The 15,907-nt window shown below is 38.8% G+C and overlaps 1 protein-coding gene across 1 annotated transcript in view; it reads left to right on the plus strand.

Moving 5' to 3' along the window:
- The first annotated feature begins 10,798 nt into the window (after window positions 1–10,798).
- GPD2 (glycerol-3-phosphate dehydrogenase 2) overlaps window positions 10,799–15,907 on the plus strand; it is a 109,541-nt gene continuing 104,432 nt past the window's right edge. The window contains exon 1 of the mRNA XM_019022684.4: window positions 10,799–10,908. Within this exon, the coding sequence (XP_018878229.1) occupies window positions 10,807–10,908 (102 nt within the window). The 5' untranslated portion in view covers window positions 10,799–10,806. The remainder of the gene's footprint in view (window positions 10,909–15,907) is intronic.

Consider the following 15,907-nt stretch of genomic DNA (forward strand, 5'->3'; position numbering starts at 1 on the left):
AGCAAGGTAAAGGACTTTTTCTTTTCTTTTCTTTCTTTCTTTCTTTTTTTTTTTTTTTTTTTTTTGAGACAGGATCTCGTTCTATCACCTGTGCTGGAGTGCAGTGGTGCCCTCACAGCTCACTGCAGCCTTGAATTCCTGGGTTCAAACAATCCTCCCACTTCAGTCTCCTGAGTAACTGGTACTACAGGCATGTGCCATCATGCCCAGCTAATTAAAAAGATTTTTTCTGTAGAGACAGGGTCTCGCTTCCCAGGTTGGTCTTAAACTCCTGGCCTCAAGGGATCCTCCTGCCTGGGTTTCTCTAAGTCTGGGATTATAGACGTTAGCCACCCACCACTCCAGGCCTTTTTCTTGTTTTGATTACTGAAGTAGATTCTGTAACAGCATGTAAAATGTAAAAGAACGTTTATGCTGCCAAAGGAATGTCAAACATTATCTTAATCCAATAAAGGGTTAGTAAAGGGGCGGAAAGACTGAAAGAAGCACAGGACTGGTATGGTCTGTTTGACTAATGAACTTCTTTTGAATGTTATCAATGAATGTGTTTCATTGATAACATTCCTGCCTCCTCAAGGCAGATTTAAAGTTTTTCTCCCTGTTGTGATATCTCCTTTTCATGCTAAGTCAACCATTTCTTGTTAGTTGATATAAATGCAAGTTTGTTTAATTCTGTACTAGGCATGTTATCTACTCAGCTCCTTAACCTGACTTGTGTTTTTACAAGGGGTTGGCATTTTTGTGAAGGAATGCTTCAAGTTTTCACTTGGGAGGGACATTTTATTTTGGGGCTCTCAGGGTTACCCTCAATTATGTATATGGTAAGCAAAGAAGGCAGAAATAGATTTTAATGGAATATTAAAGATAGGATTGTACGACTTTAAACACAAATCCGTGAATATATCTAGAGTGATACAGAGTATATATTAACTTTGATTTTAAAATGAATTTAAAATGGAATACAAATTCACTTGCATGCACTAACTATAGTTCTTTATGACTTTTATAGCAATTGTATGGAAAGCAAACATAATAGAAACTATTCTATTATGAATTAAGCTGTGGTTATTTGCATTTAATGAATATAATGAGCTTCACTGATTTCTTATAATTCTATAGTGAACCTCATGAAATAAAGAAAAGGGGTCAAATTTGTGACTATAGTTCCAGTGTGTATTTTAGAAATGGTAGAAAGCATAAGTATGTTATATGGCAATTGCCTTGGAAATGGCATATATTTTGTAAAAACTCGGGTCTTAAATAATGCATCACTACTAGAGTGCAAACGTGTATCCTTGTGTTCTTCTAAGGCTCCCTCCCTTTCAATGCATTTTTTGTTTTAGAGGACTTTGTGAAATAAATGCTCGATTAACAGTTATGACATTATTAAACTTAACCCCCCTATCACACATCAGAAATCCCCATGTAATAATGTTTGCAATAAATTTTTTATAAACAGAGACTTTTAACTGGCTCACTTTAAATAGTTATTGACCTTATTTTCTCCTTCTTTTGTACCTTTTACTTGCATTTTTTGAACTCTGCCCCTGAAACTAGCTCAACTCGTTTCTTAGCCAGCTTCTCCTGTCAAGCTTCCAGGCTCCTGCCCTCCTTTGAGGCTGAGAAGTGGTCCTGGGCCAACCTCTTTCTCAGTCATCCATAGCTGTGGGTTTGCTTCTAAAATGATGTAATTGACATGAAGGTGACCCAGGGAGACACAGAATTTTCTAGCTTTACACTATGTGAATTGATATAAATATAGTGTTTATTTTCTTTCACTTTCTCTTCGTTTCCTGATTTTTTTTTTCTCATTCTTGTTTATGGAAATACTCTTCCTCTGCTAAAATTGTTTACTTTCTCTTGGGCTGGGTTGGGCCCTTCTGGCAGTAATTGCCTGGGGAAATAAATGGATTGGAAGTGAAAGAACCTGCCCTTCTTGGAAGCAGGCTGGCCTTTTGATAGGGTATGGAAGTCAGGGACAAAGCTAGAGTCTGGATGCCTTCCCAGCAATGTTGCTTTAGCTTCTTCCACCACAGTCCAAAAATTTATGTATTTAGAACCTGAGGATTATGTTTCACACATTTCTGTTGACTTTTACTTGGTTTTTTGATTTATCTTGCGTTATCAGGATAATGCTTTTCTCAGTGACTTCGGAAAAGCCTTTTTGTTTGTTGTTTGATATCCTGTTCAGTGTATATATTCTTTACAACTATAGGTTGTTATTGTTGTGTTTGTGTGTTTTTGCTTTTGATATAATAGAGAAAAGGCTAAAGAAGGTGATGGAAGGATAAAAGTATCTTCTGTTTTCTTAGGACTTGATACATTCACTTCTTTCCATAGGGATTGTCTTTTGTGAAGAACCCTTGGGTCAATTTCCTGTCCAGTCTTGGCCTAAATCCTTTTTAAAAGCAACAACAACAAAAGAGGAGAATTCACTTTCAGTTTACAGAATAGACCTCCTCTCTGTTTCCAGAGAACAGGCTAATGTGCCTCTTCTGTTTGACTATTTTGTTCATTTAGGTCTGATAGCTTTCAAAAAGTACACTTGGGGCCTCTCTGTGTGTTTCTGTAGGAATCACATGTGTAAGATATAGGTGTGTAAGTACTTCTCTGCTTGGCTGGGGGGAATGCGTTTGCAGGCAGAGTACTAATCATGATCCCCACAGTAAAGTAAAACTTGGGAAAAGAGTAGTACATGGTATGCTTTGATTGTTACTTGTCTGAGTAAGCACTTTATCAGCATATGTTTGGTGTGTCTGAACTATGAGATACCTCCTTCAAGGGAATTGTACAAAACATTTGTTATCACATTAATTGAAATAATAAAAGGTTTGCTTGCTAAAACACATCTAGTTCAAGCCACCCAGTGATCCTGACTTTTATAGTTAAAAGGGTGCTGCTGGGAGGGAAGATGCTTTTGAGCTCACTCCTTCTTCTGTTTTACTGTGGACTTGCTGTCAAGCTATCCATGATTACAGACCCGTTTGCTAGGACCTTCTCTGATGAGGTTCTATATGCTTATTTTGTAAGACTCATGCACTTTTCTTCAATAAGTCACTGGATTTGTATGCGAGTGTGAGGCCTGGCCCTCTGAGTTGTGCCTTCCATGGGTGTGACAGTGTGACACAACTCAAAATAGTTGAAGGAGTGGGTTTTGCATCCACAGCTACAGGAGCAGGTGGTGCACAGATGAAGTGTAAGGAGCATTTGCTACCTTTGGACCACAAAAGGCTTAGGTAAAGGGCATAGTGATTAAAGGGCTACCTCTAGGTTACATCTTGGGGTTTTTATTTAATGTTTGAAATGCCTTGTACATCTGGATTTCTCAGTGTAGGTGATTGAAGAGCATGGATCGCTTTTATTTATTTTTAATTTCTTTTTTCTTTTTAATTTTTCTGGGTACATAGTATGTATACATATTTTTGGGTACATGAGATAATTTGCTACAGGCATGCAACGTGTAATAGTAATATCGGGGTAAATGGGGTATCCATTACCTTAAGCATTTATTTCTTTGTGTTACAAACATTCCAATTACACTCTCTTAGTTATTTTTAAATGTACAGTAAGTTATTGTTGACTGCAGTCACCCTGTTCTATCAAATTCCAGATCTTATTCATTCTAACTATGTTTTTATACTCATTAACCATCCCCACCCCAACCTCACTACCATCTCCAACCTTTGGTAGCCATCCTCTACTCTCTGACTCTCTGTCTCCATGAGTTCATTTGTTTTTATTTTTAGCTCCCACAAATGAGTGAGAATATGCAAAATTTGTCCTTCTGTGCCTTATTTATTTCACTTAACATGATGTCCTCCAGTTTTACCCGTGTTGTTGCAAATGAAATGATCTCATTCTTTTCTTTTTTGAGACGGAGTCTCTCGCTCTGTCATCCAGGATAGAGTGCAGTGGCGTGATCTCAGCTCACTGCAACCTCCACCTCCCAGGTTCACGTGATTTTCCTCCTGTCTCAGCCTCCTGAGTATCTGGGATTACAGGCACCCACCACCACGCCTGGCTAATTTTTTTGTATTTTTAGTAGAGAGGGAGTTTCACCACGTTGGCCAGGCTGGTTTTGAACTTCTGAGCTCAAGTGATCTGCCCACCTTGGCATCCCAAAGTGCTAGGATTACAGGTGTGAGCCACTGTGCCCAGCCTGATCTCATTCTTTTTTATGGCTGAATACTACTTCATTGTGTATATGTACCACATTTTTGTTATCCATTTGTCTGTTGATGGACACTTAGGTTGATTGAAAATCTTGGCTATTGTGACTAGTGCTGCAATAAACATGGGAGTGCAATATGGGATGCCTTTATGTCTTGCTGGAGAATGCATGCCCCGAGGACAGCAAGGCTGGTCGTTGAAATTACTCTTCTGTAATTGATCTTTGAGCTGTACTCTCCGCCCCTCCATTGGTCATGCTTGTAAGGGATGGAGAGAAATATGCTTACTTCTATGCTGGCATAAGAATCAAAACCTTGAGAAGTTCTAAACTAATGGAGAGCATGGGGATTAGAAAGGTAATTGAGGTTTCTATATAAGAAACCAGAAAGATAGGAGAGTTTTTGTAAACATAAAGGTGTTACAGGAAGGGGGTCCCCATCCAGATCCCTAGAGAGGGTTCTTGGATCTCACACAAGAAAGAGTTAAGGGTGAGTCCATAAAGTGAAAGTGAGGGAATAAAAGAATGACTACTCCATAGACACAGGGCTGCTGGTTGCCCATTTTTATGGTTATTTCTTGATTATATGCTAAACAAGGGGTGGCTTATTTTACCCAGCTCCTATTCAAGATGGAATTCCTCTGGTTCACACGCCTCTGACAAAGGGACCCAGGGCTTATTCCACAGAGGAGTGATAAATGTATTTGCATGGAATCTTTTTCTTTTTCTTTTTCTTTTTCTTTTCTTTTTAAGACAGGGTTTTGCTCTGTCGCCCAGGCTGGAGTGCAGTGGTATGATCATGGCTCATTGAAGCCTTGACCTCCTGGGCACACATGATTCCTCCCACTTTGGCCTCCTGAATAGCTGAAACTAGAGGTGTGCACCACCATGCCCAGCTAATTTTTAAGTTTTTTTTAATAGAGTTGGAGTCTTGCTTTGTTGCCCAAGCTGGTCTTGAACTCCTGATATCAAAGAATCCTCCTGCCTTGGCCTCCCAAATTGCTGGGATTACAGGTATAAGCCACTGGTCCAGCCCATTTGCATGATTCTTACTTGTGCTAAATTTGTATTTTGATAAGTAAGGCTTCTGGAAGAGAGAAGATAAGACAGGAAGATGAGGAGGAGAGTGAGTACTTTTTAAAGAGATTTCAGAGGCCAGGAAGTGCGATCTGGTTCTGGAATAAATTTGCTTGTGCATAGTTGCCTTGCCTATGAATGGGAGGAGGCAGAAGTGGTGGATGCACTCAGGGACTTACATGAAATAGGATGTGAGGAGTTGTTCTTTGTTAAAAGTCACTGTCTATAATGGGAGCCCTACAAGGACATCTAAGAATTCAGCTGAGCCAGATAAGTTGCAGCAGTCAGGTACAAACAAAGGTCAGCAAACTTTGAGAAGTGGCAAGTTTAGTTTTTGTTTGCTAGCAGTAAGTACATTTTGTTGTGTAGCAATTACATCTGTCAGTTCTAGGCAAAATTTTCCCAAGTACCTAATACTCTTGGGAGTTTTAGACCCAAATATCCATCTGTGCTGTTTTCTGAGTAGATGTTCTATCAAGATCTCAAATTTTCTTAGTTGCAAGCTGAGCTTCTCCTCTTCCTTAAACCTGCTTCTCTTTCTAGATCTTAATATTGAAATCTTGGGGCCATTTTCCAGCTGCCCGAACTAAAACCACTTATTGTGTTCAGTCTCTTCCTGCTGCCTCCTGTAATTGGTTGTCAGGTCTTGTCATGCTCTCTAATTGAGTGCTGTCCTTAGAGAGTTGTGCAAAACATTAGTCTCTAGATTTGCACTCTTTAATGTTGCCTTAAACCAGGCTCCCCTCTCACACGGGATCTATTTCATTGCCCTCTAATTGGTCTGTCTGTCTTCGTAAGCTTCAACACAAAAATCTACTTGAATAGTCTTTACAGAACGTTAGACAAAACATCTTACTTCCTTAATCTACAGCCTCTACTCCCCGTTGCCAACAGGGTATCATAGAAATATTTTACTTCACGTGTACACAGTCTTCCTCTCTCTTCCCTCTGGACATCTTTTTAAACCCCATTTCTAGCTGTACATCATCTCCAGCCAAACGAGATAACTATTTGTATGCCTAGAACGTACCATGATGCTCCCCTTTCTCCGCCAATTGTCTTTCTCTATAACGTTCCCTACTCACTCCCCTCCAAATTCTTTTCCCCTTCAAGACCCTTCTCCAAAATCCTGTCTTCACTGAAGCCTTCTTTAATTCTTTTAGTCAATTTCTTGCAACATTAAAATGATATAGCACCTTGCTTTTTTTTTCTATCAGGCTATAACACTCAGTGTAGCACAACTAGTTATAAGACAGAGTGCAGAGTTACAAAGACACACTTTGATATTTAATCCTACAGATAGATTAATTGCTTGTGGGCAGTTAGTTGATAAACTCACGGATATATTTAGTTGAGCACCATTTGTTTAGGTTTTGCCAACTGAGCTGGTGTTCTCCTTGCAAGAATTAGAGCTAGCTCTGGTCTATGTCAATGCAGCAGCCGGTCCTGAGTAAGCATATGTGTGATTTAATTAAAAGGCTATAAAACATGGATTTGAAGCTATGATAAATAAGCTAATTCTATTTTTTAAAATTTTTTCACCTCTGGTTTCCTTGAACATTTATTGCAGAAGTTAGTAAAGATTTGTGTATATTTTTGGTCCCCTTCTTTGCTAGTTTTCTAGTAAAGCTGTTACTTAGAAGGAAATAATCTTTTTTTTTGTTTGTAATCATTGTGAAAACGTTTCTCCTTACAATGGTAAATGGGTACATGTTGTCCACAGCATTTGGTTTATATAGTTCTAAATTTCATTCTTTCAGCATTAAAACAAAGTTATTTTTTAAATTTTTTATTTTTTGAGACAGGGTCTTACTCTGTCACCCAGACTGGAGTGCAGTGGCGCAATCTCGGCTCACTGCAGTCTCCACCTCCCAGGCTCAAGGGATTCTCTTGCCTCAGGCTCCCAAGTAGCTGGGATTACAGGCGCATGCCACTACTGCCTGGCTGATTTTTGTATTTTTAGTAGAGACGAGGTTTCAGCATGTTGGCCAGGCTGGTCTTGAACTCCTGACCTCAAATGATCTACCCACCTCAGCCTCCCAAAGTGCTGGGATTACAGACGTGAGCCACCATGCCCGGCCCTAAAACAAAGGTCTTACATTACCTGGCAGAAGATTACTAGTAGATACTTTGCTAGAGACTCCTTCATTTCCTTGGAGATTAACCCAAATGCCAAGGGACTGAACATTTGGGTGATTGTTTGAGAATAGGGCCTTCTTTTGGGAGTGACAACAAAATATGGTATAGCTTTTGGGGAGAAGTTGCCTTTTGAGACCAAAGGCAGGACAGAACCACCAGGGCTCAAGAACATAAACTCAGTCTTGTTTTCTCACTTAGTAGGCAGTGACTTTGGGGAAATCCCCCATTTCCTCTGAGCTACCACTGCCCCTTTTATGAAATTAGATGTTGTGAGGGTGAAATGAGCTGATGTGTATAAAGAATTAAAAGCACAGTACCTGTTACCTAGTAAATAATAAATGGCGGTTATTGTTATTGTAACATTCATAACAATAACAACAATCATAATGATAATCTTAGGAAAGTCAAGTGAAACTGGCTGATTCTTGCCTTTGACTTTGAGTTAGCCAGATGACCGTACAGAAGGATTTGATCACAGTAGAAATAATGAGCCCCCAAGCATACATTATTTTTTGAAATTATGGAAAAAGGAAAACTCTTTATTGATTATAGTTGATATTATTGCTAACTCTGCAAGATGACATGAGAATGTAGTTTTTTGATAGTATTAGTGGCTCATTGGGAAAATGCATGAAAATATCTTCCTTTGCAAGTTTTGGTCTCTGACAAATCAAATTAACACAATACTATCAGGTAGGCAGGGAACATAGGGACCCACACATTTGGAAATACTAGCTTCAAACTTAACTGGCTGAATGAACACCTCTGAGAATGAAACATTTTCATTGACTGTGTTGTATATAACTTCCCTGAGTTGGCCATGTTGATGTGTGGTATCCTTTGTGAGGTCAACAATGACATTATCAACAAGACAGAAGCAATGGTAAGTCAATCAGTCACAACACTCATATCCTAGGGACCACCACACTGCTATGAGTCAGGCGTGTGCATTGTTTAAGGTAAATAGTAAATAGAACTAGGACTTTATTCTCTGTCTCCAGTTGTCAGAGGAACCCAGTTAGCCTTGAGATAGCATGCTATCTCTTGGCTGCTAGGGCTTACATTGTTATGTGATAGGCACCCATGTGAACGTTTACAACAGTACATTGATTGGTGATAATGAGCTATGACAAATGGGTACCTGCTAAGTTAGGGTTTTTATATCCCAGCAACCTAGGATATAAGGTTTTGCCTAGGGTTGACTGAATGATGAATGGTGGCCCCTAGCCAGCATACACCAACTATCCTGCATAATTTGGGAAAGAGAAGATGGTTGATATAGCAAAGGGACAGTAAAGAAGAGACCTCCAGCAGCAGAGTACATATGCTTGTGAAATATTTTCCTAGTAAGAATCATTAAAATTTTTTTTAGAGACAGGGTCTTGTTCTGTCTCCCAGGCTGGAGTGCAGTGGCACAATTGCAGCTCACTGCAAGCTCAAACTCCTGGGCTCTAATCCTGGGAAGAATCTTAATTAAAAAGATAAAGTTTAGAATTTAGGAGTTTGTCAGGAAGAATGAGATCAGAAGAAAAAAATTTTAAAAATGCCACCACATATCAGTATATAATTTATAGTATCCTAAAATGAGTTTTCTATAGAATCATAGTTATCAACTATATTGCAATTCTTTATTTAGGATAGTATGATAATAGATACAGTTTATTCAGTATGGACCCAAATATTTAACTGTATCATAATTTATGTTGAGATACTGTTTTTTTAGTATCCTAAGTTAAAACTACCTTCATAATAAATTGTTTTCTTGAGTTGTGAGCTATCAGTAGAATGTAACATGTGTTGTCCAGACAGGCCAGTGCTCCACCCCTACAAGGAAATAGGGTAGTGGCTTCCCTGTTTTCCTGCTTTTGTGAATGTAAAGTCTTAGGCAGGTCAAATTACTCAACTCTAGAATTTTTTTTTAGTTGATCACACAGGATTATCTTTTTACGTTTAACAGTAAAAGCGGACAAAAGGATTTTTGATGGAATTTTCATTTTTATGCAATCTTCTTAGTTTCTGAAAGAGTTAAAGAATAATTTTTAAGTCCTCATCAAAACTTTAGAAAATTCCATTATCAGTCCAGTAGTGGAAAACAAGTGAGAGGAAAGAAAGTTAAGAGCTAAGACAATGCAGAACTTGAGAAATATTCAGTGGAGCCGAGTGTGGGGTGGCTCATGTTTGTAATCCTAGCACTTTGGGAAGCCAAGGTAGGAGATTGCTTGAGTCCAGATTGGGCAACATAGCAAGACCTTGTCTCTACAGAAAAAAAAAAAAAGAAGAAAGAAAGAAAAAAAATAGCCATGCATGGCGGCACGCACTTGGTAGTATCAGCTACTTGGGAGAATCACTTGCCCAGGAGTTTGATTTTATAGTTTGCTATGATTGAGCCACTGCACTCTGGCCTGGGTGACAGAGCCAGACTCGGTCTCTACAAAAAGAGAGAAAGAAAAAAATATAAATACAGAGAGCACAAATATACAGTGAGTGCTTGATCTGGAGGGTTTTCTCTTAAAATTTTGGTGTCATGCAACTCTGGCTAGAAGAAAACTTTTTCTGTTAAGTTCCCCTAATGAAAGGAATTACAGCAGGTTAAATTGGTCAGTTTGTGAAAGCCTTAAGGCATAATACCTCTGACTTCTTATCTGTAAAGTATACTCTTTTTTTTTTTGAGACGGAGTCTAGCTCTGTCACCCAGGTTGGAGTGCAGTGGCATGATCTCAGCTCACTGCAACCTCTGCCTCCTGGGTTCAGGCGATTCTCCTGCCTCAGCCTCCCGAGTAGCTGGGATCACAGGCATCCACCACCACGGCCTCCCAAAGTGCTGGGATTACAAGTGTGAGCCACCACGCCCAGCCGACTCTTTCAATAATAGAAATATAACACTGCTGGCTTTTGGCTGTAGTGAAAACTTCATTAGAAAGGGAAAAACTTGGGAAGGGAGTCTTACCACAATTTGAATTAAACACTTGCCAAAGAACCTGAAGCAAGCTGATGTTTATTGTCTTGTTGAGTGACCCAAGACTTCTTTCTGCTGGTTCTCCTTGAGGAGAGGATTAGGTGTTGAACAAATTTACAAGTATAGCATGCAATTTTGTTAAATACCCAATGACATTTCTTTTCACAGTTCTTTTGACTTTATACTGTTTAAATATCCTCAGTTGTCTCTTAATTTGCTTTTCTTTCTTTAATTCCTGTCAAACCAGAAAGTAACTTTTATGTGATCAATTCCCTTGTCTAGAATTTTTTGGCTATTTATTTTGAGTTGCAGTATACACATTGGTTTGTTAGTAATTTCCTTATTTTATGTTTTCTAGTTTAACATGGTTTCATAATCTACACAGTGTCTTATTATTGGGATGGTTATGCGATAACTATCCCAATTAACTTCTTTTTGTTTCTTATTTTTCTTTGTAGGCTAAGAAATGGCATTTCAAAAGGCAGTGAAAGGGACGATTCTTGTTGGAGGAGGTGCTCTTGCAACTGTTTTAGGACTTTCTCAGTTTGCTCATTACAGAAGGAAACAAGTAAGTAACTGTACTTGTGTTGATTACAGTATGCAACTTAAATCTGCTAAAGAGCTGTCTACGGGGAATGTGTGCACTAACGGTTTTGTTTAGAAATTACTTGTGAAGTTTCTCAGTTTGATCTGAAAGATACTAATTTAGAACAGTGCCTTAATGATCCTGGAGAACTGTGTGTATCTCCTTTTTTAAAAAGTGAATTTCCTTTTCAGGAAGCATTATTTAGCCTGTGTTTTGGCTCTTTGGTTTTTAAAAGACTGCTTCATTTATGAGTGCCAGGATTTCTTCATTTAGACTTTCCTTGTCTAATTCATCGAAATGTCTGGATACCTTCTATGTTCCTGCCAAAAGTTTGTCTTATTAGAAGGCAGGCAGCTGAGAAAGGAAATGGAAAAGAAAAGGCCCAACTGAATCCTGGTTTTATTTCTTCAAGGTTTAGTTACTTATGAAGTATTACTTTGTGTTAGGTAAAAATTTAAATGAAGGAAAGCCAGGAAAATGAGATTGGTAAGAAGTTTCCAAATATTATAAAGTGTTCAGTTTCTTTTCTTTTTTTTTTTTTCTTTACCTTACAACTGTGACTTCCCATAATTCAAACAGATGCCAGGAAATAATTTTGCTGAATGGCTTTGTTCTTTTCAGGCTTGAAATGCTGGCAACCACCGTAGTAGTTAGTATCAGTCTCTTGTTCCACCGTCCCATGTCATTAGGACATTTTGTGATACTAGCTGTGTAGTGCATTTCTTTCTCAAAGATGAAGGTGAAGGAATTTGGCAAACAATTTGTAACTGAGGGATTCATTTTTCACATTTTTATGGCTGCCTTTAAGCCATGGTTTGTCTTATACTTCTTGTTTCTGTTTCTTTGTGCTACAAGGTGGTGGAGCCAGATGCATTGCTTGCAATCCCATATCCTGAATGAGGATCACTTTAAAAACACATATTATGGCCAGGTTCACTGACTCAAACCTGTAATCCCAGCACTTTGGGAGGCCAGGGCAGGCAGATCCCTTGAGCCCAGAAGTTTGAGACCAGCCTGGACAATATGGTGAAACCCTGTCTCTACAAAAAAATACAAAAATTAGCCGGGCGTGATGGTGTACACCTGTAGTCCCAGCTACTCTGGAGGCTGAGGTGGGAGGACTGCTTGAACCTGGAAGGTGGAGGCTGTAGTGAGCTGAGATCATGCCACTGTACTTCAGCCTGGGTGACAAAGTGAGACCCTGTCTCAATCAATCAATAAAATGCATAAATAAAAACACATATTAGGAAGAATTAGTATGCTGGCCTATCATTAAAAAACCCAACAAGCCAATTTTTATGTGATTCTTGCTAAAGATGGGTGATATCGAAAGTCTTTTGATTAGCAATAGTCTTTTGATTAGTGTTAGTCTTTTTCTGCATTCTGAACTGTGAGGACATCACTCTCAATGCATGTATGTTGCAGTTTTTATTTTTTTAATTGGCACACAATCATACATATTGATTGGGTTCATAGTGGAGTTTTGATACGTACAATGGTATTATTAATTCACTGACTTGGTATTGAAATTCTTCCTCATCCATTGATCATGCTTGATGTACTATTTCTTTTAAAAGATTGCCTTGGTTCCTTAAAAGCAAGTGTGAAAAGATGTGGCTTCCGCTGAGGCTATTTCGGAAGTGCACTTCTGTTTGGGACATGGGCATTAAGGGATTAGATTACTTCTGCCATCTTTACTGGTGCTATCTGAAATGATACTGAAAAATGCCGATGCCAAAGGTCACGATATCTAATATGATAAGTTGTTGCTAAATTTATATGTGGTTTATATCTTTTAACCACAGTAAGCATGTTCTACTTCAGAGTTTATAGCTTAAATTTGTACCTAGGTAACACTGTTTTATCCATTTTTTGGGTTTGATTTCTCTCTAATAATTGATCTTAAAGAATAGAATAAACAGAAGAGACTCTGGCCTCAAGCAGTCAAGTTTTAGGTGGATTTTATTCAGTAAAATCAAGGCAAAATAAAGACCTATTGATTCCTGGGACATTTTGTCATTTTATCTTTCCTGAGTTAGACATCCTGACCACCCTAATAGCCAAATGAAATGGATAGCAGCAGCTTGAAGTCATTTATAATTTTAACCTGACAAGTTCTGTTGAAAAAGATTACTACAGGCATATGCAATCAATGAGGTGCATAAGAAATCCAACTATGTGCATTTCTTTTCTGGTGATTTCTGTCCCTTTAAGATACTGCCATTAGCATGTATTTGGTGGGTAGCAGGTGCAATGTAGCCATAGGGACTGGCAAAAAAAAAAAATAATAATAATAATAAATAAAAGCAGGAATGAGAAGAGGAAACAACCTATTCCAGACATTGACATAAAATGACCACAGGCCTCCATTAACTCAGCTGTCCTCTCTCAGAAAATATCTGCCAATCAGAGCCATTCTAAGGCGGGGGAATTTTCCTGACTTCAATAGTCAAAAAAAATCTGCCCTTTGAGATACGTTAATTGGCTACACTTTTGTTTGTAGAAGCTGGGGCCTTAAATGTGACTAGGTATGCTCCACTTTTCTGCATAGTGATGCTTAAAGTATTGGCTTGTTACAGGTATATTTACCTACTGTATTTTTGTATTTTTTCTAGTTTCCTAAGAAGATTCCAACTGATAAACTGCCGTTTATTAAGAATAAGTTAGTTTTGAAACCCCAAGTTCCTGATGTCCTAGAGAGCCACCTATTGACTTTGGTTCTGGCACATTTTGCTGTGTTCTTGCATGCTCTGTCTTCCTGGCCCCTGGCTTGTGCCATTTGGTACTCCCAGGACAAAGCTTCTTCCCTGAAATAAAAGCAGGGGCTATATTCTAAATACAAATGGATTGAATATAAAAGTTGGTACATTGTTAAAACGTGTTTGGTGATAAGATAGTACTATGAGTGTTTAGGTGCCAGGTCAGCTCCTGAAAACCTTTGAGTCAATTCTATAGTTAAATTACCTTATATATGTAAAGAAAACAATTGTATATTCTTTAAAAATTAATTAAACATAAGACAGATTGAAATTGAATAAGATGTGGTTTCACTTACCTTTAATGCAGTTGCCTGAATTAGAGCCATTGTAGGTGGGATAATAGAGGTCTCCATGGAGACTGGTGTTTCTGGGAGCAGGTTAGGGGTTAGAGGTGGTAGCAATAATGCTTTTGTCTCACTCTACTTCATAGTATGGTTTTTCTTCATACAAGCATATTAACAATGCTATTACTTAGGTTTATCAATGATGAATAGTGCTCACTGTTGAGCCAAGTGAACTCTAGAGGTTTATTATTTTTATTTTCTAAGAGAAACAGGTCAGATTTAGAAGAGATAGAGGAATGTGAGGGTTGTTATAGCCTAAGGAGAGGACAATTATTATTATTATTATTTTGGAGCTGGGCAGCCTAAATCTTCAATTCCAACCAAGGAAGTTGATGAGGAAAGGAGATGAAGGTTGGCTGACTTCTTTTACTTGTGTCCACCTGCAGGGAAGGTTTGTGGCCACAGATAACATCCACATTCCAGGCCTTCCTCAGTTAAGCATCTGAGGGCTTTTAGCGTGGTCTTAGAGTGGCTTCCTCTTCATTTTCTTGTCCCCTTTTCTTTATTTTCCACCCGTAAGCAGGTGACAGTTTCCACAAAGGGAGCTTGAGTTTTCTTCTCCCCAGACCAGCTGTATGCCAAGGAACAAGAGTCTTAGTACTGCGATATAAGCATTTTACAACTCAAAGAAACCAGCCCCACTGGGAATGGAGCAAGCAGACACTCTGTGGTGGTGTGGAGATTTTTTAGATCAAGTTGATTGTGATTCACTATTTAGTATAGGTTGGTTTAATAATACACTTTTAATTGGATGAAACTTGGAGGTCATCTTATCCAGTCTAAGGTCTAGTGAAAGGAAGTAGCACTTCATAGAGGAGTCTCCTTTTTCTAATTCCAGGCTGGTGGGAGAATGGAGTAGATGAAGAGGGAAATTTAAATTAGGAAAAGGGGTCATAGGATACTTTTAGAACAAGTAAACCTTTTTGAGCAACAGCAGTAGAGAGCATTAAAGTCAGGGCTCCATGAGGAGTCCTCAGGAAGATGGGAAGGTTGGGATGGGAGTGGCCAGGGAGAATGAAACAAGAATAGAGTGGGAAGGAGTACAGGGATTTCACACAGGGCTACCCTAGTCTTTTTTCTTTTCATTATAGCCCAACGGCACTGTTTAACACTTTTTTTTTTAAGTTAACATTTATTTCATACCTTCTAGGTCCTAACTGGAAAAACTGATGTGATGATGTAGGCTTTTCTTTAACCTCAGTGATGTGGTTGATATGACAAAAATCTATTCGGGTCAGAAGAGTGGTCTTTCTCACATAACACATTCTAGGTTTGTTCCTTCCATGACCTGGTCTGAAGGTGTGGTGGCTTTGTGAGCTGAGGTAAAACTTGAGAACCACTGAGAGCTTTCTCAAAGCCCGGATGTGAAAATTTTTTACCCCCCTGCACCATAAATAGGCAAGGAGTGGGCTTCAGAATATGAAAATCAAGATCTCTCTCTCTCTTTTTTTTTTTTTTCCTGAGATGGAGTTTCACTCTTGTTGCCCAGGCTGGAGTGCCAGGGGCATGATCTCAGCTCATTGCAACCTCCGCCTCCTGGGTTCAAGCGATTCTCCTGCCTCAGCCTCCCAAGTAGCTGGAATTACAAGCACCCTGATTCTAAGAAGATCATTCCTCCCAAGGTCTCTTTTTAATGGGAGGAATTATCTTCTTAGAATCAGAGAAGTAAGAAATTCTCATTGATTGGTGTGCCATTCATAAGCAACGGAACAAAAAGGCCAAGAGCGTTATCTTTAGAGCAGTCTCTGCAGACTGCCTGCATCTAACACCTAGCTGTACTTTTCTTTTTTGAGGTATGTTTCCTTACCGTTATTTATTTACATATTTATCCCTTTATTTTTGTTTGACATGTCATAATTGTACATATTTATGGAATGC

Source organism: Gorilla gorilla, chromosome 11 (assembly GCF_029281585.2).
Source record: "Gorilla gorilla gorilla isolate KB3781 chromosome 11, NHGRI_mGorGor1-v2.1_pri, whole genome shotgun sequence".
In the NCBI taxonomy this organism is placed as follows: Eukaryota; Metazoa; Chordata; class Mammalia; order Primates; family Hominidae; genus Gorilla; species Gorilla gorilla.